This window comes from Chelonia mydas, chromosome 10 (assembly GCF_015237465.2).
Source record: "Chelonia mydas isolate rCheMyd1 chromosome 10, rCheMyd1.pri.v2, whole genome shotgun sequence".
NCBI lineage: Eukaryota > Metazoa > Chordata > Testudines > Cheloniidae > Chelonia > Chelonia mydas.
In genome coordinates this window covers 79827205-79854384 of record NC_051250.2, presented here as the reverse complement: position 1 = coordinate 79854384, position 27180 = coordinate 79827205, and the positions used below count along the sequence as shown (strand labels likewise).

Genomic DNA, 27180 nt, shown 5'->3' with positions numbered 1-27180 from the left:
GACGCTCTTGGTGAGCAGGCATAGCTCAAACGTGCACTCCAGCGAAGCACTGCCCACGTGACCAAGAGATGTGAAATCATAGTCACGTGAGAATTTAAAATGGCCAGACCACCCCTGGCAGGTTCGTTTTTGCACCCCCACTAACCACATGCTGCAGGCTTGAAGAGATGAAACGATTTCTTTTGCTGAAGCTAACGGATGTTAACATTAACAGAATGAAAGCGTTGCATTGTGGGACACTCTCAATTTTAAAAAATGGAATAAATTTGCAAATATACATCGGCAACTGCATGCGTTTCATACCTGCAATGGGAAATTACTTGCTAGACCAGTTCAAAGGTTTTGCTAAGGCTTATCTAGTAGGAAGTCCAGGTTTTTAACTCATTATTTAATTCCCTAGAAGACTTTTTTTCTATTTGTCAGTTCAGCCCATCCAGGGATGGTGTGAGATCTTGGCTCTGTGGCAGTTGCATCTGTTGAGGTAAAATACAGGCTCTGTGACATGAACAAGATAAAGATGTCTTGAGGTCCTTCAGCTGGATCTGTTCTTACACTTACTAGGATACTCACAGTGGCACAATAAAAAAGTGGGATTTTTTGGTTTGTGTTACAATTCTTCGGACCGCTTGTGGTCTGCTGAGGTGCTTCCTTCACAATGGTAGAGCCTCGGCCAGCTGTCCAGGTGTGACGTATAAAACCATTTCGGAAGCCTGTACACTAGCCGCACACTGCTGGATGATACAGCGCATCTAACCTTGGTATTCTTTCTCAAGGAAGAGTAACACTCTCCAATGTGTCAGAGCGCAAAGACAACATGCGTCTTGGCCTGAGTCTGACCGCAAACCCCAAGGACAAGAGCTTTCTGGTAAGAAATAAGATACTGTCTATAAATAATTGGCACTTAATATGCAAACTGCCTGGTGCTTTTTTGGTATATTGAGTCTCTCTCCAGGATCTCTGCAGCCATGTTCCTCTCACTATTTGTCTGTCGTTTGTTTCATTAACTTAACCCCAACAGGATTGTTTTATCCAGTTATGAATATAAATGCAGGACCTCTGCCTTCCAAGATAGCAGCAGCTTCTCCAGACTGCCAAAGTAAAATGCATTTTCCAAACACGTATAGTTAACATTTCCCGTCAATATTCTGTTGACTTCATGAATCAAGCTTTCAGTCTTGGCTTCTATTACAGCATGCCTCCTTTTGTGCATGGAACAACGAAGCCTTTGCTAGTTGGCATTAAGGGGCTCATAGGGTCACAAAGTCTACACTACACAGTAAGCACAGGCTCTTAATCAGGTTTGCGCTCAAGCTCCCCTTCTGTCCACACACAAATCAGCTTGACTCGGGTCAGCAAACGCTCAGGACCCATGTCCGAGGAAGCTGCTAGTGAGGTGGATGGGTCAGAACCCGAGTTCCGCTGTGACTTGGGTCCAGCCCTGTCATTCTGCAGTGTGGATGTAGCTCAAACCGCAGACCTGAGTCAGAAGGTCTATATAGTGCAGTATGGACATGTTAGCACGGCTGTGCGACCCAACTGTAAGCCCAGGTTTGCAAAGCTCAAACATGGGCTTGGAAACATTAAGTCCACAAGCCCGGGTCCCAAAGAGACGGCTTTACAATGCAATGTAAACTTCCCCTTAGGTTCATGAGAAATGGATAATGCAAATTGGCTCCAGACATTCTCGCCTGATATTGCCACTTCTGACTCCTGGCAAGCTGTTATCTCCACACTGTCTGCTCTCACTGCCAATGCATACAGATCTAGATCCTTACATGACAAGGTGAGGATTTTTCTAAACCCAGCCCAAAGCCTGGAAGGGAACTCCTCCTACACAGAAGATATTGGTACAGGATAAAATGCTAGTACACCCTGCCATGAGCCAACATCCTGCAAGTTAAATCTGCCTTAGCATAACCCACAGACACCCAATCATCCCAAGAGTTTGCATATTTTAGAAAGGAAAATACATGTCACTTCCTTACTTAGGCCATTTGCTCCCTCTGTTTCTACTTTCTGCACCCCCTTCAGGATCTGTGCCACCCCTGGCAGTCTTCTCCACATGCGCACAATGTTCTTAATGGCTAAAGTCTTACCGTAATTTGCTCTGGAGAAACCAAGTAGCGTGCTTCTTCATGCAGGCTGAGCTGGCATTGGAGGTGTTTGGCCAGAATAGTCCCCCAGTCGTATATGGGTGCAGATCTCTGATTCTCTGCTGTTGATCTTTATAGCCTGTAAAACAGAGGCTAAATAAGTGGCAGTTTTTCAACCCTTCACTGTTGTTTTATTTTTCCCAATTTTCTTTACAGGCTTGCAGCCCTCTCTGGTCCCATGAGTGCGGAAGCTCTTACTATACCACAGGAATGTGCTCCCGGGTGAACTCCAACTTCAGATTCTCCAAGACCATAGCTCCTGCCCTCCAGAGTATGAGACGCAATCTGTTATGTAGCCTCTAACTCAAACCCTGCTTTTGAAGTTAAATAGAATTTTTGTTCTTTAATCGCTTCAATGCCATTGAGAAAACAAAGTGAAGTCAGGACTGAAAAGGAGGCAAGATAGCAAAGGAAATGATTTGCAAAAGGCGACCCAAAGGAGATTACATGCACAGACATCTGGCCAACATTTTCCTTCTGAGTGACTCTTGAGGAAGACCTTATGCTTCGAAAACCGGAAATAAGGGTCCAGCATATTTGATCAGCACCCTTCAGTGCATTGGGAAGGGGAAAGAGGGAAAGAATTCAGGCATTGGCTGCACAAAACAAAGCTGATTTGCTGAACAGCTAAAAATGTTGGCCAGTATTTTCAAACCTGGGTGTGTAAAGTTAGCCACCTGGCTCCCATATGTAGGCACTAAATAAGTATCCTGATTTTCATGGGCACTCCACAGATGCTGTTGGGTTCAGTGGACGTTCTGGGTTCTCAGCCCCTCTGAAAAATCAAGCCACTTATTTAGCTGCCAACATTTACATCCTCTTTTGGGGTAATTTTGGCTTCCATCCTGTTGAACAGACCGCTGACGAGCTGGAGTTTCTTCGGGTGATGGAGAGAAGTGAATTCAGAGCCTATTAATATTTTAACAGTATTTTTCTTTAAATTTCCCCTCTTATAATGTAATGTCGTAGGATGAATTTCTCCCATTGGTGCCCCGTTTTTGTGCAAGTTGATGATGTCATTTCAGACGTTCTTTTCAATCAGAGATGCTGCTATGATCACATTGGGAAGTGTAACTGATACCTTGGAAGCAACTAGATTACCAAGCCTAACTTTATATTAAAATAATAATTGAACAAGCATGAAATATAAGGTCCTCCTTCCATTTGGACGTGAGACCACTCAAGCTCCCTTCCCCGTGGTTTATGAGTTCACTAGATAGAGGTAGATCTGAGTTCCCTTTTGATAGAATCATGTACCCTGTGGCTCATGGCACGCTCAGTGGTAGCACAAATCCATCCTTTGCTCCCCCAACAGTTCTCTGAAACACGTCATTAATTCTTATAAAATACGAGGGCATAAAAGAAAGCTATAAGGATAACACCTGACAATGGCACACTTCGGAAAGGAAACTGACCAATCCACAGCTCATTTGATCAGTCCTTCCTAATGTGTTGCTATTGGACAAAATCCTGAAGTCCTCACTTCATTTTTATTTTTTTTTTGGTCTTAATCTTTACTGTGGCAAAAGCTCCCCTTCTCTTTAGTTGGAGCAAATACTGATCTATACTATTTATTGTGCACTATCAGTGGGTTGAGTTCTGTGTAACCATAGAAGGCCTGGTCCCTGCCCCAGGAAGTTACAATGCCAGGATCAAATTCTGCCACACTTCCACTGGGTGCATCACCTCCTGCTGGTGCTGATTCTGCATGGTGCATAGGCATGTGCTTATCTCACACTGAAGTTAAGCATATGCTTAAGCATATGCTTAAGGGCCTCTTTTTGAGTTGCCCCCTTGAAATCAAAGGGATGACTCGTAGAGTAAAGTACTACTCAACATGAGTAACGGTGGCAGAATTGGGCCCTGAACATTTGAAGTAATCTAATACACTGGATGGAGATCCAAATCTGAATCGGACCCGGCAATCTGAGGTTGCTTATGTACAATATTATTCTTAGAAAGTTCTCCAGCTCTCTCCTGCCAGAGCTAACCATCGGTGTGGGCTCTCTCGATCTCATTTAAGTGAATGTGACCTGAAGGTCTTTAGGTATGATTTAAATCAGATTTTTCACACAAATCACAAGAGCAAGTACCTGACTGCAGGGAATAAAGCCATAAATTTCCACTTTGCAGTTGTTGCCAAGGTCTTTCAATAATATGCTGCGTATTTTCCACAGGATGCCAAACATACATGGACATAATCATTGTTCTGGATGGATCGAACAGCATATATCCCTGGGTTGAAGTGCAACATTTCCTGATAAACATCTTGAAAAAGTTTTACATTGGGCCTGGTCAGATACAGGTAAGCACGTCCCTGGTCATTCTCTGCATTTATGTCTCTGTTCATCCTTGCAATACAGATTTTCCTGGTCTATTTCCTAGGAGAAATGTCCCTTCGGTGCCAATATACTGCAGCTTGGCAAGGCGCTTGCCCAGAATAAACCTGCAGAGTATGGATATGAAAGCTGAGCCAATGGAAATACTGCTCACGTTAATGTTCTTAACTGAAACACAGAGTAAGGAGCAACCCACGCAATGAAATGAGAAGGAAGGAGGGTGGTTAAGTTGTGTGACCCTTAATTAGCATCGCTCTGCGGGTATGCAGTTTGTAGCAGCTGTGGAGGGTACTCCATCATTTTCTTGCTGGGCCTTATTGGCTATCTCTATACAGCAAAGAAAAACCCATGGCTGGCCCGTGCCAGCCAACTCCGGCTTGCAGGGCTGTTACCCGCACAAAATTCTCTGTTACTCACACACTCAAGGGCACCCATCTTTACCCAGTTCCTAGGGCTCCAGGTGAAAAGCACCTAACTTTACCCTTCCGTGGGCTCTGGGCAAACACCTTTTCCCTGTGGACTCAGGGCTTAATCTTTTGCGAGTTTACAGGGTCTTTTACCAGTGAAAGAACCTTACACAGTAATATCCTACATAACCTCTATTTATTAACAATCACCAAAAACAGACTACACATGCTACACATACAGCGCTCACCACTCCCAATAAGATGGATGAACTTTTCTTGATGGCCAGTCAGGATCAGGTCCACCTGGGGCACTCCAGTTTCTGCACGGTGTCATTGGCAGAGTGTTGAGGTCTGGCCGCTCTGATCTTTGGGGCTGTGCCCTGGAGCTGATTCCCAAAGAACTTCTTTTTGGACCCCAGTTTATATAGTGATATTTGAGTCCTTTTTAGCTATACCTTAACCAATCATTATACTAAAATTTTACTAACCAATCCTAACATAGTGTAACAAAGTTCTCTAACCAATCCTATCCTACCATCTTAATTAATTTACACCTAGCAAAATTAATTATGTAACAGACAGAAACAATCAAAGAACCAGACAGAGACCATACAGACAAACAATAGGGAAGTGGGGACCATAATGACAAAACAATAACAAAATGAGGATTTCAGAACCTCTTTGATATTGTTAAGTGATTGCTTGACAGACAGGATGCTATCAAACTAAGTTTTCTTTATCTTAAGATCTGTTTCTTTATCTGGTGATAGTGGGGGCCATTAGGACGCGGTCTCCTTCTTAACAGCCTGCTATTATATTGTTTTAATGTAATTTAGATGGAATGTGAGGATGTGGCTTCCTGCTTCTCAGCCAATGGCTGCTGCTTGGCTGCTCTTTTAATCTGGCTGCAGACGAACGCCGTAGGCTTTAGGCCTTACAGTATGGCTGCAGACAAAGGCCTTATCCTTACAGGGCAGTTTCATTGCTGTGTAGACTTCTGGGCTCAGTCCAAAGCCTCAGATCTGGGACCCTCCCACCTCTCAGCGTCCTAGAGCCCAGGCCCCAGTTCAAGCCTGAGCGTCTACACAGCAATGAAACAGCCCCACAGCCCAAGCCCCACGAGCCTGAGATGGCTGGCATGGCCAGTTGCAGGTGTCTAGCTGCTTTGTAGACGTACCAATTGTGGCTGATGTCGGTACCTAGGTTTGTGACTGAGAAGCCAGTAAGAGAAGGGGGGAATACGACACAAGGATTTCAGCCAGTTCTGAATCCCCAAAACTGTACAAAGAGCCACCCTGTACATCCTCAACAAGAGAAGACACAGGTCAGCATTATGGGGCCAGGGGACCTGGTCTGCACAACTTAACACCTAGGTTCCCAACCACAACACCACCCCTCTCCCCTTGGCAGGACGTCTGAGCATGGGTGATAGCTGGCCAGAATATGGACCCACGATTAATGCTGGCTTTGTATAGTCAACTGTCATTTGGGGGGAAATATGGAGCAGAATTTGACTGAGTTTAACTGTGGGCAGAGATGACTGTGGTGAGAACATGCTGAAATAGAGTCTTCTCTGCCAGTTACGTGTAAAAAGACGTCCTAAAGTTCCCCTTACAAAAGGATGGATTCTAGTATCTAACTCCCAGCAGAAATAGGGCTGAGAGCAGTTTGTTTGCCAGATCTTCTTGTTTGGAGCAGAACTTGTTTAGTGGCTGATCTATCTTCATGCACTTTTAATGGACTACAATTAATTTCCCCACTAACTTTGGCAGAGATGCTACTGCAAACTCTTTTTGTATTCGCTTATTTATGTTGTCAGTGCCAAACCTCTAGCACTATAAAAAGACCAACAGCTTCCTGCCTTCCTTTTCCCTTGTACACTCACACACGAACGGCTATGTGACTGTGCTCCTTTTAAATGTCATTGAATTGTAAGGTTCCGTGATGCAGGTTTTGTGTGCAGGTCACTACATAGACCTACAGTATTATCATCACCGCCGTAGACATACCTGTTAGTCCAATTACTTGTAGCACAGAAGCAACGTAAGTATGGAAAAACCTGGTTCGTTGCAGAAGGCCCCATTACTGCACACCCAGACTCCTAATCTCCACATTTCCAGTAAACCATACAACAGTCAGTTATATACAGCGATGTACTGAATATTAACTGAAATTATACTTGATCACTAAAACAGGCTCTTTGTTTCTCGGGTGACTGCTATGATGTGCGGTATTTGCATCCTTTGTAATGCTCCTTTAATTCCTAGGTTGGAGTTGTTCAGTATGGAGAAGACGTTGTGCATGAATTTCATTTAAATGACTACAGGTCTGTAAAAGACGTGGTGGAAGCTGCTAGTCACATAGAGCAGAGAGGAGGTACAGAAACCAGGACAGCATACGGGATAGAATTTGCTCGGTAAATCACAAATACGGACTCCCATTTATTCTAATTACAAGTCTTTCTTTCTTTCTTTCTTTCTTTCTTTCTTTTTCTTTCTTTCTTTCTTTCTTTCTTTTCCAGGTGTTGAAAAGTAAACAATAGTCCCTGAAGTAGGGGACATTTCCAGACAAAGCCATAATGATACTTTGTAACAGAATATATCCAGCTCTATTCTCCACTGCAGCCGAACCCAGGAGGAGGGAATCAAGGGTTGCAGTATGTCAGCGTGACATCCCCCGAATCCTGAAGCTGGCTGGGATCATTTCAGCCCCTGCCCAGTGGTCCCCAGGGGTGTCTTCCACCAGCCAAGCATTACCACCCTCGACATACCTCTATCCTGGGGCTGGGATAAGGGGGCATAGACCTGGCTATTGTCGCTCTACACTAGACCAGGGAAATCCCCAACCTGTTGATTAAGCTGGTTTTCTGCAGGCTTTGTGCTGAGCAGGAGGAAAGGACTCAGGCCCGTTTATTTCAGGGATAGCTCTTTCTGAACCCAATCTGGGTTGCACTGTTCCGATCCAGAGTCAAACTGGAACTATGAACTAGCCCAGTGGCTGGAGGAGTTCTGATCTGAGAGTGCAACCCAAATGTGCCGCAGCAGAGCTCTATAAAGACCAGAACCAGTCTACAGTTCAGATCTTGTTTTTCCTTCTCCCTCTTTTGTTGCAGAATTGCAAGTGGTGTGAGATTAGTAGGAATATTGACCACTAACCCACAGCACGATCGCCCTTAATTTATAACTGAATTTGTGGGCACTTTTTAATACAAAGACTGAGCCAGATTCTGATCTGTTATATGACGTAAACCTGGAGCAAGTCCTCTGATTTAATGGAGTTGCTCCACAGGGAGATTACAAGTGGGTCCACTATTAGGAAATATTGCTTATTAACACCACAAAGCTTTCTGAGAATCCCGTATTTTGTTGGATTTCCTTTTTAATTTAAGAACTCGCAGTCCATTAAAATAATATTTTGTGGTTTGTGAGTCGACCCTGGAGTAGATTCCTGTTGATCTGAATGGAATGAGAATCTTGGAATTTGTTCAGGTTAAACCGGAGTTCAGACAACAGAAGGGGTTTTTCACGTAAGTGGCACAGGCCAAAGTGAAACACACCCAGCATGGCAATGTATATTAAGGTATGTTCTGATCAGAAGAAACCACTTGCAGCCAGCCTGCTGCTTTGCACAGCCCAATAGTTCCTTTTAATTTCAGCTCAGAAGCCTTTCAGAAAGGTGGGCGAAAGGGAGCGAAGAAAGTGATGATTGTAATAACCGATGGGGAATCCCATGACAGCCCGGACCTGGAGAAGGTGATTGAAAACAGTGAGAAGGACAATGTCACCAGATATGCTGTGGCAGTAAGTCACTCTCCTATTTAACAATACGTTGAAGCTCTTCCATAGTGACCCACTAACCTTGGCATCTGCCCCAGCTTCCCCATCTGTGAAATGGGTACAGACAAGTAACAATACAGAGGCATTCTTCTTCTTTGCCTTGTCCCATCAGTCCGGGTTGGCTACTCTTCTTCTTCATCCCATATGAGGGTGGAGGCCAGAAGATCCCCCCTTAAGGTCAGGAACCAGGCACCTCTACTGCCCTGACAGAGAGGCAAGGGGCCAGAAGTCAGGTGCACTAACAGCTAGGCTGCCCAGCCCTCCAGGCCCCCATCCGAGTGCGCTTCTCACTGTGACGTTGCACTCCATATGTTTTATGGAAATATGCTAATGAGTGTGAATATAATGTAACTGGAATTTGCTTCATGCAAAAGGTCTCTTGTAAGGTATCATTACAAAGCTTATAATCTACTGAGTGTGTTTGACCTATTTGTATGAATGTATCATTCTTGTATCTGAAGCTAGAAATATAAAGTATTACTCTGAAGTCCTACTGTAACTATGCAAAGTGTGAGCCATTAATGGTGGCTTAGAATCGTGATAGCTCCCATTAACTAGGACAGTTGGTTGTGAATGGCTCTGTTTACTCACAAACTTTCCTGGGTATGTGCAGGCCAACCCTGAAAGAATGGAAAATGAGGTCTTACAGTGACATGTGATCATGTCACCTGGTACTAAAATCCATCTTAAACCTGGTGCTTTTCCATTTAGAAGGAAGGGTGGGAACCCAGAGAGAGACAAAGGATACCCACCTTGTGCCAAAGATATAAAAGGGGGTGAAACAGAACAAAGGGGGCTGCCAGTCATGAGAAATCCCCTAGTTACCACTTGAGCTGAAACTAACAAGAACTGTACCAGGGGAAAGGATTGGGCCCAGACTAAGAAGGAGTCTAGTCTGTGAAAGAAGCTTATTGGAACATCTCTGAGGGTGAGATTTACCTGTATTCAGTGTCTTAAATGTAATAGGCTTAGACTTGCATGTTTTGTTTTATTTTGCTTGGTAACTTACTTTGTCCTGTCTGTTATTACTTGAAACCATTTAAATCCTATGTTTTATACTTAATAAAATCACTTTTGTTTATTAATTAACCCACAGTAAGTGATTAATACCTGGGGGAGCAAACAGCTGTGCATATCTCTCTATCAGTGTTATAGAGGGCGCACAATTTATGAGTTTACCCTGTATAAGCTTTATACAGAGTAAAACGGATTTATTTGGGGTTTGGATCCGACTGGGAGCTGGGTGTCTGGGTGCTGGAGATAGGTAACTTGCTGAGCAGTTTTTGGTTAAAGTCTGCAGCTTTGGGTGCGTGGACCAGACCTGGGTCTGTGTTTGCAGCAAGCTGGTGTGTCCGGCTCAACAAGGCAGGGTTCTGGAGTCCCAAGCTGACAGGGAAAATGGGCTCAGAGGTAGTTTCAGCACGTCAGGTGACAGTCCCAAGGGGGTCTCTGGGACCGAACCCGTCACAATCACTTCGTGATCTCAGCCTGCAATTGAATTGCAAGTACAAAATGCAGGGACCGATTTTATGGATGTCTATGGCACCTTTGTAGAGGGAGGCGTCCCTTTTGAAAACCTGGCCCTTGGCATCTTGGGAACGCTATGACCATTATGTGGAAAAATTAGAAGACTTATTTTTGTTTTTCTCATCCAGGTTCTGGGGTATTACAATAGAAGAGGAATCAATCCATCAGCCTTTTTGAAAGAAATAAAATTTATAGCAAGTGATCCAGATGACAAGCACTTCTTTAATGTCACAGATGAAGCAGCACTTAAGGATATTGTGGATGCACTGGGAGAGAGGATATTTAGTTTGGAAGGTGAGTGATGTACATTTCCTGCATTCTAACAGGTTTATAGTGTTTCTAACTTCCGCATATTCCTACAGACCATCTTCACTTTTAGGATAAACCTGCATGTTGCCTTGTTAGCCAACCCAAACATTTGACCTTCTAACTAGAATGGAGTCTGCTGGGCATTTTCCTAACATTAATAACATCATAACTTTGTAAATTAAAACAACTACATTTGTCTAATTATGTGTTGAAAGACATTCCGTGCACGGAACATCGCGTGCACCTCCGACACAAGAGGAGCAGCAACAATTCCCAAATTAAGGTTGCCAAACATTTTCCATTGTGAAAAAATCTTTGCAACCTTTATTCGAAGATCTTTAATGCTTCCAGCAGGCTTTTGAAATTTGGCAGGGGGTAGTCTGGCAGTCAGTTTGGTGCCTTTTACTGACCCCATGAAAATCCATTCAGATTTGGCCATGTTATAAGCAGTCAAAAGTCACCATATTCTAGGTGTGTATAGCATATATTGGAACGTAAGGTGCAATCATCTAAACCTGTATGGACACCTGTGAGAAAATGAGGCCCTTCTACAGAGGCAGAACTTGCCATATTTATTCACTGGGCTAGATCCTTAGCTGGTGTGAATTGGTGGAATTCTCTTGACTTCAGTGAAGTTACACCAATTTACACCAGCTGAGGAATTGGCCTTTCCTGTTCTGAAGTGACATGAGGAGGTAGTAGTTCATTGTGCCTCATTCCATTCGGTAACTGGCCATCTCCCCTAGGACAGGGCTTTAATTGAAATGCTTCTTTTTTATTCTAGGTACCAACAAAAATGAAATCTCCTTTGGACTTGAAATGTCTCAGACTGGATTTTCATCACACATTGTGGAAGTAAGAGAATAGATTTGTTTTTCTCTCCCATTCAAGTATTTTTTTGCAGGTAACTGTCCTATGGAAAGCAGATATGGTGGCTTTTGGTTTTTTGGTGTATGAATCCATGTTGCAAATACATGGACCAGAAGGCTCTGATGTGCCTTAGGGTTTGGAGATAGCTCAAGGTCTTGATCCCTGAGGAGGAGTCCATTTTTCCTGTTGTACATTGATACTAACTCCCAGAGTAAGTGTCCCGAATTTTTCTGGTGTGTTTCCTTTTCACTCTTGATGGAAAGAGATGCCATTCAAGAGCTGGCACACTGATTTTTAGGAATGTGTTGGGTGAACATTGAAATGAAAATCATTTCTCTCTGGAGCTGATGAGCCAAATTCTACCCTGGCACAACTCCAGCAAAGCCGAAGGGAGCAGTGAGTGCCAGGTTCCTTGACAGCTGGAATCAGCGCTGTGAACCGATCTGACTCTTCCCTGGAACGTGGGTGGAAGTTCCGACTTTCCAGAATGTTTAGCGGATGTTTATAAACACAATAAAACATCTTTATTGCTCTCATCTCAAAATGGGAGGGCAAATGAATTAATTGCCTCAGGGTATATATAGATATAGATATAAATACACACACACATATATATATATTAGTTATTAGCTTTAGCTGGAGATGGGCAAGCAAACATTTTATAGAAGCTAGTGCTGACAGTTGAAATAAACAAGGCAAAGAGTGGAGGGACAGGGGGAGAAACTGCTGTTATCCTCACAACAGAAGCATAAGAGATTTGTCCCAGGGCACAGGGGGAATCTATGGCAGAGCCCAGAATTTGAACCCAGACCTCCTGCATCCATTCCTTTCCAAGGGTGGGCTGGCTGTCTGAGCAATCACTGCAATGGCTAGCTCACATGGCAGCGTTACCGGTGTCCCCTGCATTTTCACATCCGACCAGTGCTGTATTCTTCACCCTGTGAGAGCCTCTGGCATTCCTGTCTCTCCCCAGCTGGGACCTGCACCTCGACGGGGTACTGCTGCCTAATCAGAGGGACCCTCACTCTACAAGGGATGCAGGTTGGGGGTGGCTTCCCACTGCCCACCTGTGTTACGCCAGCCACAGTCTGACCCCCTTGCCATTGTTCCTTCTGTGGATGGGTCCAGCCCCTTTCGTGTGACAGGAAGCAGAGGAGGAGGCCCTTTGACACAGGAGAGTAAAGGCCATGCGTTGTGCTCAAGCTGCATCCAAGACTCCATCTGCAGTCAGAGGCTGATCCAAAGCCCAGGGAAGTCAGTGGGAGCCTTTCCTTTAAGTTCCTATAAGTTCAGTGGACTTTGGATCAGCCTGAAATGAGGGTGGTTCTGGCTTTAAATACCCAGCACAGCTTGAAATATTTACAGCCATCCAAATGCGCGAGCAGGGTTGAGCAGTTAAACCAGGCAGTGTGTTATGTGGGCCACTTGTTGTATATAAACTTGGCGATGGAAACACGACTGCAGACACGATCTCAAATGTTACCCAGAAAATGTCTTTCTCCTGCTCTGTTTCCTCTCTTTGTTTTCCATCCTGCCTTTCTCTGCACCTGCTAACAGCTGCTGTCCAGCACCCGTTGTACTGCCAGGAGGGTACCTGAGGACCTGCCTCTGTCGCCAGTGCTACTTCTCCCTCAGAAGAATCAACAGCTTTTCACCAGACTTCAGCCTTGCTTTGTTGTTTGCTTGAGGACAGACTTTTTCAGTAGTCTTGCCAGAGCTGAAAAGATTGCAGGAGTCGGCACGTCTGAGAATATTTCAGTCGCTAACTTGGCACTTGGATTTAATGCACGTGGCTTAACTGCTTTTAAATGCTAGATGTTTTTCTAAACACATCTAGTCCACTGCTGAAATGCAATGTGACAAGGTGCAAAAGACAATGCTGCTAGGATCAGCTGGACTCTTGGAAATGAAAAGGTCATTGAAAAGACAGGGCTTGATTGGAAATATCATTACAGGAGTTTTAAAAATATACTTTTCTGTGAATGTTTTGGAGACTTTCTTCCTTGAAGCTTTACTTGCTAAGTTCATCAGTCTTTCTGAAAAGAACAAGTGTGATTTGTGGGAATAACTTTTTCTTGGTTTTCCTATAACCTATAGTGAGTCATCAAGCCAAATAAATACACTGCCTAGAAATTAAAATTTCAGGAAAACTTCAACAACAACAACAAAAAAGCTGATAAATTTCCTATCGGGGAAAACAACTAATTAGATTCTTCTTGTTACACTCATTGATTTCAAACATCTGGCTTTAACCAGGATTTACCCATATGTCCCATGAGGGGAATAATCATTTCTACATGGTAAGAAATATTTTAAACAGAGAGAGGGGCCCAAAAATTAACCTTGAATCCGCCCCACCTGTTCCTTCTGAACCTGTGTGTGGCAGAGCCAAGGGAGTCCATTTGAATCCCCTTATCTGAATCTGACATTATGGATTTGGTCTGAGGTCTGATCCAAAACTGAGCCTGCTTTCCTGTTCTGGTAACATCAGCTAATCTAAGGCGATTTCCAGTGCTTGGGGTCAAAATCTCAGGAGACCAGATGGGGAGATTTCAGGGCCATCAAACCAAAACTGTAGTCCTAGTTTGACACAAAACCTAGACTCAGACCCTGACCTGACCCTCTTTCACATCCAAACACTGCACCCTGGGCCCAACGTCAACAGTTATGGATGGAGCCAATTCGAAATCAGATGTGGAACTGAAGTAGTGATGGTTCCCATGTAAATCACTGGCTAAATCCTCATTGATTTCACTGGGAGCGGGATTAGGGCACACGGGTGGGACCGGGGCACTGGTGTGGTTTAGTGGCCCAATCCCATTGTCTTTCAAAGGCAAAGGGATGTGCTGCTAAGTCATTGAGACTCTCTTGAAAATTCCACCTTAAATCTCTACAAGGACATGGCCCGGGTTTTACTTAGCCTGTGTATCACCCCACTCCCTGCTGGGTCTCCTTGTTATGGGAACCTGGAAGAGTTTCCATGCTGGGTGCACAAGTCAGTGCGATCTACTCCTTGCTGTTTGCAGTGAGTGCAGTGATGTTATTTGAGGAAAGTTTGAATCCCAGTTTGCCATCTGCTGTGAAATGAAAGGTAACTGAATTGCACTGAAGGGCTGCTTTATTTCATTATTTTTAGCACTGGATCAGGATGCTCTTAGTCAGACTTTGGTTTTAGCCGTACTTATGATTAAACTTCTGCAGGGCTGAGGACAGGCTGGCTGCTGCAGCGTGTTATTAAATGACTGAGCACGGAGGGCCGCTACCAGCACTTCCAGAGCTGATTGTTCGGGTTCGGTCAATAATGGGTCAAATCCCTGGGTCCAGCTCTGCTGTGCTGGGCACAGGACCCAAAGGGGATAAGAAAAGTTGCTTTAAGTCACCTTTGTGCTTCCCCAATCCTGGAAGCTGGCTGGGGGCCAGTTTGAGACCCGCTGTAACTTAGAGCAGCCCCTGGCCCAACCCCAACATGCCCTCGAGGGATGCTGAGCCATTGACACCAGAGCAGGTTGCTGACTGCACAAAGCAGATCGGACCCATCGGGCTTCCTTGCTCTCTGCAGTCTCCGCAATGGGATGGGGACACTTGATGAGACAGGGTTAACAAAGGTGGCAGGCTTTGATCCGGCAAGTCCTTGTGCCAGGTACAGCAGGGCGCTGCACTCCGGCGTGCGGGGGGCAGAGACACGCAGGCACAGGCGGTGTTAAGCACTGGGTGTCCTTCTCCCTGAGCACTGGTGCCCCCACTGCCTTATTCTCAGGTGCACTGGATGGAAGAGGGGGTGGGTCTAAGTGGAGGGTGGGTGTATCTGAGGAGACTTGGCCCTGAGCGCAGCAAGTAGGGCAAGCAGCGACACTCCCTTCTGTGGCCAGCTGCTGCTACCAGGAAGGATAACCTGGCCACCTCGCAAATGCTCTCATTGGTTCAGGGTAGGATTCCCTGGTGCTTCCAGACAGGATCCTCACCTAGCGCTTGGGTGCGCCAGTGCCAGGCAGGGTCAGGCTTTAAATGCATCTTCAAAGCAAGCCCAAGTTCGGCCCCTTTTTGGCACCGCTTCACTGTTGCTGGGTGATTTCGTATCTCAGCTGGTTTCCATCTGTCGTTTGCTCCATCTGACTTGATTCACGAGCTGGTTGGTGTTTGCACTGAAACCACCTTCGGCACCCACGGTTCCAGATGACAAGGGGCTCTAAAGCTTTTGTGTTCCCCACAGGACGGGATTTTGCTTGGGGCCGTAGGAGCGTATGACTGGAATGGAGCGGTGCTTAAAGAAACCAGCAGTGGAAAAGTCATTCCTCATAGGGAATCGTATCTCCAGGAATTCCCGGAGGAGCTGAAGAACCACGGAGCATACCTAGGTAAGGAGATTACACAGAGCGGGTCGGTTTCCCAAACTAAATTCATGATTTTTGCCATTTTTAGACCATTTCTGCCAGGCCAGGTGGAAAGTGCCGACTCTTTCACAGCAGACCCACTTTGCCAGTGCTCACAGAAATACCCGTCCAAGCAAAAATAAATTGTTATGTACCCAGCTGTGCGGCAGGCAGGACTGTGCATGTGTGAGGGAGGTACTACCCCTAGCTCACCCATAAAGCCAACTGACTATCAAACTAGTGGAGGATTCAGAGGCAAGCCAAAGCCTACAGGAATATACAGTATACAGAAGCAATATAAATGCAGGAGTTCTGATCATCTGGGTCACCTACGGTTCTTAATGGGGTGATGATATGTCATGGGTGAAGAGGAAATATCTGCTGTGCTGATCAGCTCTATAAGCAGCTAGTGGAGTCCATGAGTAATAATATATGCCTGGTTTTCAAAATGATGTCTACTGACGTGAATCGTGAGCGACACGCTGCATGGAAACGGTTTTCTCGGCCTGGCAGGAAGCAGAATCAGAGATTACACAGTAAGAGATCAAAGATGCCAAAGCTCTTCCCTGCGATATCAGGCAGCATAACAGCCCCCAGGCACAACGTTCTCCTCCAGAAAATGGGAGAATGTAACAAAGGGGCCAATTGTTACAAACCGAATATCAGGTTGGTCTGGCTGGTGCTGCGTTCACCATACCTGGACCAGAGACAGGCTTTCAAACAGCACAAGGCCAGCTCCCATTACACAAAGGATATCATGCTGCGGCGACAGTGGATGGGAGCACTGATTGGCCCTCTTCCTTAATAGCCCCAAATGGATCAGATAAGAAAAGCAGAACTTTCTGAGCAAAGCTGGGCAATCGTGTGTCCTGGACCAGTGACAGTAAAGGGGGATGGCAAGATTCCCCTGCACGAGGAATCCTCTGGTGTAGACTGGCATCCTGGTGGATGAGGCCATGCTGAGGACAAACGGGGGTCTTTAAACACCAGTCTCTGGGGGCTGTCACTGTAATGTAAAACAGCCTATATCATGGGATTGGCTGTGTGTCCAGAAGCTCCAGGATCAGCGAGCAAAGGTTCTGTAAAGCTGCCTTTGCACCCACCCTCCTGACCTTTGCTGAGTGCAAACAGGTGAGTTCTGGGAACTTGCCTGGCAAAGTTGTATAGACAACGTTGTTTTGTACACACAAAACATGTGTGTGGTGGTGACAGCCATATGATAAGTTGATGGGTCAAACAGAACTTCTCATGCTAACCCATTTAAGTGTGATTCCTGAATTCTCAGATTGGAGCCCACCCCATAAATTGGTTCTGAGTGAGAACCAAAAGTGGGAGAGGCCTTTTTTGCCATTCTAGTTCAGCTGGCTGAACACTCAGCTTAATGGGATTTCAGTTTAGGAGGGCAGAAATCTGGGAAAAACAGCTGATCTTGCAAGATTTCAGCTCCTGAATCTAAACCAGAAGCTGAAACTACATCTTAGTCTTATTTCAACCTCTAACCCAGACCACAGCACCTAAACCTGATCTGGAGCCAAATACCACCTTCTTGACCATCTCTAGTTATCTATAGTACAAAATCTTCCTGGAGCTCCTTTGAACTAGCAGCTACAGAAAAATGTCTAGGACAATTAGAAGTACCTTTCTTCTCCAAAAACAGAGTGAGCTCTTGCTCCTCTTTCATTTGTTTTGGAATTGGGGAGTGTAATAAAAATCCAGGTCAGTACTCTTTGCCTAAAAATCTCTTTTTCAGAGGCCCTCCCTGGTTTCCACTTTAAATCATTCAGTGCCAAAAGAGACGGAACCAGAGCTTGGAAACACAGAATCATAGAATCATAGAATATCAGAGTTGGAAGGGAACTCTGGAGGTCATCTAGTCCAACCCCCTGCCCAGAGCAGGACCAATCCCAACTAAATCATCCCAGCCAGGGCTTTGTCAAGCCTTAAAAACTTCTAAGGAAGGGGATTCCGCCACCTCCCTAGGTAACACATTCCAGTGCTTCACCACCCTCCTAGTGAAAAAGTTTTTCCTAATATCCAACCTAAATCTCCCCCACTGCAACTTAAGACCATTACTCCTTGTCCTGTCATTTGCTATCACTGAGAATAGTCTAGATCCATCCTCTTTGGATCCACCTTTCAGGTAGTTAAAAGCAGCTATCAAATCCCCCCTCATTCTTCTCTTCCGTAGACTAAACAATCCCAGTTCCCACAGCCTCTCCTCATAAGTCATGTGTTCCAGACCCCTAATCATTTTTGTTGCCCTTCGCTGGACTCTCTCCAGTTTCTCCACATCCTTCTTGTAGTGTGGGGCCCAAAACTGGACACAGTACTCCAGATAAGGCCTCACCAATGTCGAATAGAGGGGAACGATCAAGTCTCTCGATCTGCTGGCAATGCCCCTACTTATATACCCCAAAATGCCATTGGCCTTCTTCGCAACAAGGGCACACTGTTGACTCATATCCAGCTTCTCGTCCACTGTCACCCCTAGGTCCTTCCCTGCAGAACTGCTGCCGAGCCATTCGGTCCCTAGTCTGTAGCGGTGCATTGGATTCTTCCGTCCTAAGTGCAGGACTCTGCACTTGTCCTTGTTGAACCTCATCAGATTTCTTTTGGCCCAATCCTCCAATTTGTCTAGGGCCCTCTGTGTCCTGTACCTACCTTCCAGTGTATCTACCACTCCTCCCAGTTTAGTGTCATCCGCAAACTTGCTGAGGGTGCAATCCACACCATCCTCCAGATCATTAATGAAGATATTGAACAAAACCGGCCCCAGGACCAACCCCTGGGGCACTCCGCTAGATACCGGCTGCCATCTAGACATGGAGCCATTGATCACTACCCTTTGGGCCCGACAATCTAGCCAACTTTTACCCTCCTTGTAGTGCATCCATCCAGCCCATACTTCTTTAACTTGCTGACAAGAATACTGTGGGAGACCATGTCAAAAGCTTTGCTAAAGTCGAGGAATAACACGTCCACTGCTTTCCCTTCATCCACAGAACCAAAAAATGTCTCACCATTATCTACCTACTACCTGGTTTCTGTAGTACCCCACCGTACAGCCTAAACCTCTTCTTTGCTAAGTGTGATCTGAATTCTAATCAGTGGCGCAATCACTCTACACCAGGCTGCTTCTAGTCGCAGAAATACCCCGGGCTGGACAACATGTAACGCCATCCTTGACTAAACTCTTCCTTGCAGGGGGAGGCACGAGCGCATCTGTTGGGCACTGCTGCTGCATGTAAAAGTGTCCAGGTGAAAATTTCAGCAAAGTCCCTCCAGGCCAGATTATCAGGGGCCTCTTGCAGGTGCATGAGACTGGGGAAGGGATGCAGCAGCTCTGTTCACCCAACCCTTTGGACTCCCCTCTCAGGGGCAGCCACAACCCTCAGCCTGCCTTTCATGAGTGCAAGGTGTGAGAGAGGCCAAAGGGAGAGCAGCTGGTTGGACTCACTGGCTGATGGCTGCCCTAGGCCAGCTCTGGGGAGCCTGTGCTGTATCCCCTAATAAACATGGGTAATGCTTCTCCGTGCAGTTTCCTCTCCAGCCTGCTGCAAATCCCATATGACGCGGCCTCAGTATAGACTGCAAATCCTATTTCTCTTCAACTGTCTCTAATATGTCTCCTTCTTCCATAGTGATAAGGGATATTCATCAATATTCATCAGTAATTCTCCCCAGTCTGTTATTACTGCTAAATGCGTGCCTGTCTCTCTTCGTGATCTGCAATCCCCTCACACGTATATAGTGATAAATAGGCTAGTGAGTACCTCTTGCATCCTAATGCTGTTCGTTTGTCTGTCAGGTGTCACTTTTAGCCATTCATAGGGAAGCCGTTTGGGGGTAGTTTATCTCTTTTCTAGATGACATCTAAAGCACCTGCCTAGCCCAAGAACAATGTAATCATTTAAACAGGGATTTACCAGACATTGGAGGTGCTTGTGTAATTACTTTGATACTCAGCCAACCCTGATCTATAGATTTCATGGCCACACTTTATATCAAGGTTACATGTATGAAGCATATTAATAAATGATTAATAGATGCTATAAGCCTTGCATGAGTGTAAGTGTTGCAGACTATTATAATAACGTCTTCTACCGATGGGCTAGATCAGTGGTTTTCAACCTGTGGTCCGTGGACTCCCGGGAGTCTGCAGACTGTCTAAGGGGTCCACAAAAGATTGTTACCATAGAACAGTGGTTGTCGATTTGTGATCCACAGATCATGTCTAAGCTTTCCAAAGGGGTCTGCATCTCCGCTTGGAATTTTTGAGGGGTCCACAGATGAAAAAAAAGTTGAAAATCCCTGGGGTGGATGATTATAAACACCTTATTGATACATTGGTAGGGTGACCAGATAGCAACTGTGAAAAAACGGGACAGGGAGTGGGGGGTAATAGGGGCCTATAGAAGAAAAAGTCCCAAAAAACGGGACTGTCCCTTTAAAAATGGGACATCTGGTCACCCTATACAGTGGACTCTATAACAATTGACTAAATATTTATTAAAACATATTAATCACCTATAACCCCTTTATAAACTATTGATAAATGTACCCGTAATATAAAGTGTGACCAGTTTCATTAATGAAATCTAACCCTGCCTTCCTGGCTCACACCATAGATTAGTTTAGAACAAGAGCTATAGATTCTGTGGCTAAAGTAAAGCCAATCACTGGGATCCAGCTGGATCATTCAGGAGAGTATAATTCAGCACCTTTGCCTGGTTTCATGTTCTCCATTTGTATATAGGACACATCCATATTTAACAATAGTCACTGACCTCCTGGAGTTTTCAGGTCATAGGTGCAGGGTTATTTACTAAAGTGTTCATGAATCTAACATTCTCTATGGAGTCACAACTTTTTATAGCACCCATTATTTTGGTATCAAATATCAGTCCACTCTTTTATGCTTGTGCAGTCTTCTCAGACCTGGTTTGTGCTCTGCTAGGAGGATGCCTTATACAGCACCATACTCAGATGCGTGGAATCATGCATCAATGTTTTGTATCCAAATACAGTGTTGTGGTTTGTATCATTTTACGTAAACCGTGAAGTAAGATGGCTATCAGGAAATGTAATGGACTTACCGGCTACGGCAATATTATTCTGCATTCGACTTGCTAGCAGCACCAAACCTTGTAAATTCCTTGTAGTAATCTGAATTATCAAGGAGATGGAATGAAGGGCCTGAGCAATAAATTCTGGGCACTTCAAAACATAAGGTTAGAGCTGTCAGGTTTGTTTGAATGACTTTATCTTTTGAGAACTCTTGGTTTCCAGTTTGCTGATCTGGGAGGCAGCTGGAGTTGGGTTGGCAGCCTGAAACAAATCAAAACCAGATTGTCAGCCAACAAAGTTGCAATAAAGGAAGAGATTCAAAGAGTGGAGTGAGCAATGAAATGATAAGCACTGCTGTGGACAAATTCAGACTGGAAATACGGCATAACTTTTTAATAGTGAGAATAATTAATCACTGGAACAATTTTACCAAGTGCCGTGGTGGATTCTCCATCCCTGGCAATTTTTTAAATCAAGACTGGATGTTTTTCTACAAGATCTGCTCTAGGAACTATTTTGGGGCAGTTCTCTGGCCTGTGCTATACAGGAGGTCAGACTAGATGATCACAATGGTCCCTTCTGGCCTTGAAATCTATGGTTCCATCTGTCTATTCAGAGCCAAACGGGAAAAATCTAATCAAGACACTTATTTTCCTTCTAGAAAACACAATGTGCAATTAATTTAACAGCTTTCTGGAATCCAGATTTGTCTGTGTCATTTGTTACATGTATTCAGTACAGTATTCAGCCCAGGAGGTCATTCCCATGTTGGTGCTGCTTGGAGCTTCATTTAAAGATTGTGCTCACCTTATATGTACATGTCTTGTAGGTTACACAGTCACCTCAGTGATGTCTCCAAAGCATGGAAGGATTTATGTAGCAGGAGCTCCCAGGTTCAACCACACTGGGAAAGCAATTATTTTTACAATGCACAGCAACAGAAACCTAACTATTCACCAGTCTTTGAAAGGAGAACAGGTAAAACATAAGGGGATGCATGGTTCAGATCTATGGGGCAGACTTCTGAAATAGGCTTGATTGAATGCATTACTGTATATGGCTGTTATCATTAGTCCTCAGGTCCTATGTATATTTCTCATCTATCTGACCTGATGGGCAAAAGGTCAGATCTTCATCTGATGTAAATGGACTCCATTGACCTCAGTAAAGTTACACGCATTTACATCAGCTGCAGATCTGGCCCAAAGGCTTTGTTACACATTTTGTGGTTTAAAAAGCCCTGTAACCACTACATTTTATTCTGTATTCTTTACGTTTCTGATCAGGAGATTTGCTCGTTTCCCCACTTCACTCAGTGGAAACCTACCAATATTTAGTTAAGCAATATTGGTAGCTTCTGGTTCCCTCCATGAATTCTGGAGAAACAGATTTGGGTGCTCTCTCTGTGGTCTTTGTCTCCCTCCCTGTGCAGATTACTTCTCTGTTATGTTGAAATGAAAGCTAGATATTTTAACAAATCCATCGCCAGCTAGGGATTTCATGGCTGTCACTGTGCTGGCAACTCTGACTTTCACAGCTGTAGCAGGGATAGAATTCAGGTCTTTCTATTTCAGACAGGTGTGAGCAAAAGGAGGGGTTTATTTTTAGTTGTTTCAAACCCAGGACCTTTGACACACTATTGTGCAGGTTGGAACCTATCCAGTAGAGGGCAGCAGTGTACACGTACACACACCCACCCACCAGCCAATGCAGTATAATATGGAAAGAATCTTATTCTGTGCATAAAACTTACTAGAAGGTTGCACCCTGTGTTGCGTCTGCAGGCCAAGCTCATTTAGGGTGATAGCAGATAGCAAGTGTGAAAAATTGGGACGGGGTGGGAGGTAATAGACACCTATATAAGAAAAAGCACCAAATATCTGGACTGTACCTATAACATCAGGACATCTGGTCACCCTAAGCTCATTGCACACACCAGAGGCTCCTTGCCTACCTCCATTCCCCTCCCCCACCCGTGCTCTGTGTGCCACCCTCCCATCCCCCTCTACTTCAGGGACTCCTTACAACCTCACCCACCCCCTTCCTCATGCTAGGGGTCTGTGTGCCCCCATTCCCTCTTCCCCCATTCTTCCCACCACCCTGCGTGCGATCCGGTGCCCTCTCCCTTCCCCTCACTATTCTTTCTGTCTGGGAGCTAAGCCTTGCAAGGTGCCAGGGTGTTAAAGTCTTTGGGAGGTGGAGGGGGGGCAGAGCTGAGAAGGGGAGTTCTGTTGGGCTGGAAAGTGTTAATAGCCACCATCAAAGGGTTTTCTGAACTATAGACATTCCAGAGGAAGTTGAAGGTACTAGCTCTGCCAACCAGACTCCAGGGGATCCGTGGCCCCGTTTTCCTCCTTCTGGTTTTCCCCCAGAATCAGTAGAGTTCTGATCACCGATGCCTAGAGCATTCCCTGAAATTTTGGAATTGATCCGGTGCCGCATTCTAAAGTTATCGCATGACAGACAGACAGACAGACAGATGTCACTGGGTCGGGTATCAGACCTTGCTTCTCTCGACCAATGACAGTGACCCCATGGGGATGTCTACACAGGCACAAAAACCCCGCGGCGGGGCCATGGCAGGCCCAGGTCAGCTGGCTTGAGCTTGTGGGGCTAAAAAGGCTGTGTAGACATTCGGCCTCAGGCTGGAGCCCAAGTTCAGGGACCTTCCACCCTCGCAGGGTCCTTAGGGGTCAGCCTGAGCCTGAACGTCTCCACAGAAATTTTTCAGACCCAGAGCCCCAGCCCCCCGAGTCTGAGTCAGCTGACCCGGGCCAGCTGCGGGTTTTTTATCCCCACGCAGACACAGCAAAATAGACTCGCAACCTCCTTCTTCTCCAAATAACCTTCCTCTTTTATCTTATGCCTCTGCCTCCTTTTTATTTAAATCACCTCCACACTCATGCCACATATAATGCCGCAGCTTTGGCTCTGACTTAGAGCACCCTCCGGCCTCTGTATCATGCGAAAAGCAGCTCCCTTGCATAAATCTGCTGGATCTTCTGTTGTCTGTCTGCCCTCTTATTCCAACACAGGTCCTGGAAATTCATCAGACACCATTGTTCCCTCCCCAGCCTACTTGGCCTGCTGGGATGCATGAAACTTCCATACCGGGGGTGATATTCACCACTCTGCAAAGGCCCAGTATCAGGCATTAAGATCCACTGAAGCCTTATTTTGAAAGGCCTATACGCCGCATATGCTGTACAGAGCAAGCTCCACCCTGTGTGAGTTTTGCTCAGAAGCAGAAAAATGGCCAGGCCGGTTCTGCTCATGTAGAATAGTTACACATAAGCTGCTGTTAATCGTCTCCAAAAAAAAAAATAATAAAATCCAGTCCGATCTCTGGCACCTGAGCAGAAAACAAGAGTGAATGGTACTGCTTCACGCACCCAGAATTCCAGAATATTGCCCATATAAATCTCTCTGTCTGTGGTCCATATAGAGACATGCCTAAACTGTAACATTCCCATCTGGATACAAGCTTTCCCAAAGTTTCGGGGGGGAATTGGACCCAGAGTTTTGATCCATCCCTAGTTAAATGATGTAGCAGGTCAGTCCGATAACCAGCTGACCTAGTGGTCTGGCACTAGCGTTCCCATTTCTGCTAGCCTAGGCATCCCGGAGGGGGCCCCAGTCCAGGTGTGTGCAGCGGGCCTCGATCCCACCTGGGTGCTCCTCTCCCTCCCATTGGGGTTCCACTGCTATAGAGGAGCAGGGGGACAAGGTGGGAGACCCAGGCCCACCCACTCCACCAGGTCCCAAGCCAGGGCCCTAAGGGTTTGACAAAGTGTCCAGACCAGCTATAGCTCTACCCCAAGTGACGCTTGCCCCTGGGTCACTTCCTACCAGACTGGCGCTCTTCTGTTTGGGGCATGGTCGCTGGCTTAGAAGACTCCACTCGATAATGTCCCGTTCAAAGGACTCTGTTTTAGGACTTTCAGCTCCCAAATTGTGGGGGGAAAGATCCCTGCTGCTAGAGCAGGCTTAACAAAGCTGTAGTCACTCCTATCCCAGCTCCCAGCATCAGCCTTCTTTCCTAGTGTAGCCTGCAGCACCTTCCCCCCACCCCGCCCACTTTCCTGAGCTACCTGTGTCCTCTTCAATTATTCCTCCACCTGGTGCATACCCTGCACCTGCTCAGGGTGGGTCCTCCCTGGCCCAGGATTGCTCTATTCCATGCCCTGGTTCAGTGTGGAGTCTGTAGAGGCCGTATGGTCTCCCTTTGACAGTAAAGGGCTGATCCATTCAAAGTGGCTTGAGGAAGAAACGGTGAAGGGGTGTCTGATAGAACTGGGGCGATTGCCCAGCATATACAGTCTGCACAGGGAGGGAATTCTGCAGGGCAGAAGAACGAAGACGCCATAGGCTTGGAGGGAACCTTTCAGCTGAAATATACACGTATACCTATATTTAAACAATCTCTCCTTCAAAACCTAGTTTGACAGGAAACTAAGAGAACTCAACAATGCCAGAGAAAGGAAAAGAGTCTGATCATTAATCTTTTAGCATTCAAATTCTTTTCCTGGAGATCTGTCTAGACAATAAGTTAATGTGTCTCCGTTCAGAAGACTGAAAATTCCTCTCACTCCAAGGGTGTCATCCCTGAGGTATTCAATTCCTTAGAAATACAGGGAAGGGTTGGAATACGTGGTGTTCTCGTTTACATTCCAACCATTTTCTCCTTTCCGGCTCTTTCAGATTGGCTCCTACTATGGAAGTGAAATAAATTCCATCGACATTAATGGAGACGGGAACACAGATATTTTGTTGATTGGTGCCCCCATGTACTTCAGCGAAGGCAGAGAGAGGGGGAAGGTGTACGTCTACGTTTTAAAAGAGGTAATTAAGCTGTGATTGTTCCATCTCTGCTCCTGCCCCAGAAGAGGCTTTGGAATAGCCTGCATTTCAATTCCCCTTCCTCAAACTTGGCTACCCTCTGACATGGTCCTCACCCTGCCCTGGGCACTCTGCTGGGGTGTGAGTACAGACAGTGTCTGGCGTCTTCCAGGGGACAATGCAGCAACTCCTGTGGGAGAACGAAAACATGCCAGCAAGGGGAACACTCCCATCACGACGTAGATGGAGGAAGTTGTGTGAGAGCATGCAGAGGAGCACAGACAGAGCCAGCCGATCTGCTTCCGCGGAGAGACCGATGCCCTTGACAGAAGCCCTAGCTCTGCTCAGACAGACGGCTCTGCTCAAAGGGACAGTGCCCAATTTCCCTGGATGACCAGGTTGATGGACAGAGATGTCTGCTCTGCTTGGACACTCTGGTTCCATCTTCGCTGAAGCTGGAGTTGTAATTTCCAGCTCAGGTCAAGAGACATGCAGTAGCTTTCATGGCATTAGCCGGCTGAAACTAGAAGCGTAACTGGGGCAGCATGGCTGGTGGCTCAGGCTAGCCACCCGAGTACCTACCTAGCAGCTCGGACAGGACTGTAGTCGGGTGGCTAGCCCATCCGCCATGGCTACGCTGCTGGTCTTCGTGCACTAATTCAATCAGAGCTAGTGCGGGTATGTGTACCTGAGCTTCTGTGTAGATATACCTACATGTACCCTAAGACAGGCAAAGGTGTCCTCTCTGCTCAGCTGGAGAGAGGTGCCTTTTCCATTCCGAGAGACAGACAGGGTGCAGCTCTGCTTGGCCAGACAAACTTCCAAGGGCACCTGTTCTGCTCAGATGGATGAATGGAGAGGTAGATTGGGCCCTCAAAGTAGGTGGCACATTGCACATGGTGTCCCATTCGGCAGTCTTGCCAAAAATACCGAGTGGGTATCCCAGGCTGGATGAGGGCCATGGCACATGCACACCTGGCTTGTCCAGAAGTGCAGCCAAGTTGCCTTCAAAGATCACCTGGCATCTTTTGTCACAATCCAAAGGAGACACAGAACTTGCAAGCCCTTCTCAGCTGTGGCTGCTACTAGACTTTGAGCGAGTTTGCCTCGTTTCCTTGTTTATAAACCATCCTGGTTTTCTGATGCCAGTGAAGGGAATCTAGACCATACTAAAGCGCAGCTGCATTGTCCCAGGGTCCCTTTCAACCATTGTCCTTCCAAACATATTCACAGACCTTGAGGAAGGCAATACCAGAAGTTGAATTGTCTTTCCCTTTGGGAAAACGTGTCTTCTGGCTACTGGCCCCTTTGTCCAGCTCACACTCTGGGGATAGGCGTCTGGGTCCTGATCGAAACCCCATTTTAATCCGGGGAAAGACTCCCATTTCTTCAATGGGTTTTGTATCAGGCCCCTGGGGCACTAGGGTCTTTTTGCCAGATCATCTCCTGCTCCCAGTGTCTTA

General features: G+C 45.9%; 1 protein-coding gene across 1 annotated transcript in view; it reads left to right on the top strand.

The window, feature by feature from the left end:
* ITGA11 (integrin subunit alpha 11) overlaps nucleotides 1-27180 on the top strand; it is a 151775-nt gene that overhangs the window by 64126 nt on the left and 60469 nt on the right. The window contains exons 4-13 of the mRNA XM_007059502.4: nucleotides 774-865; nucleotides 2310-2424; nucleotides 4331-4458; nucleotides 7167-7315; nucleotides 8555-8699; nucleotides 10391-10556; nucleotides 11356-11426; nucleotides 15652-15796; nucleotides 21708-21856; nucleotides 25580-25720. Of these exons, the coding sequence (XP_007059564.1) occupies nucleotides 774-865; nucleotides 2310-2424; nucleotides 4331-4458; nucleotides 7167-7315; nucleotides 8555-8699; nucleotides 10391-10556; nucleotides 11356-11426; nucleotides 15652-15796; nucleotides 21708-21856; nucleotides 25580-25720 (1301 nt within the window). The remainder of the gene's footprint in view (nucleotides 1-773; nucleotides 866-2309; nucleotides 2425-4330; nucleotides 4459-7166; nucleotides 7316-8554; nucleotides 8700-10390; nucleotides 10557-11355; nucleotides 11427-15651; nucleotides 15797-21707; nucleotides 21857-25579; nucleotides 25721-27180) is intronic.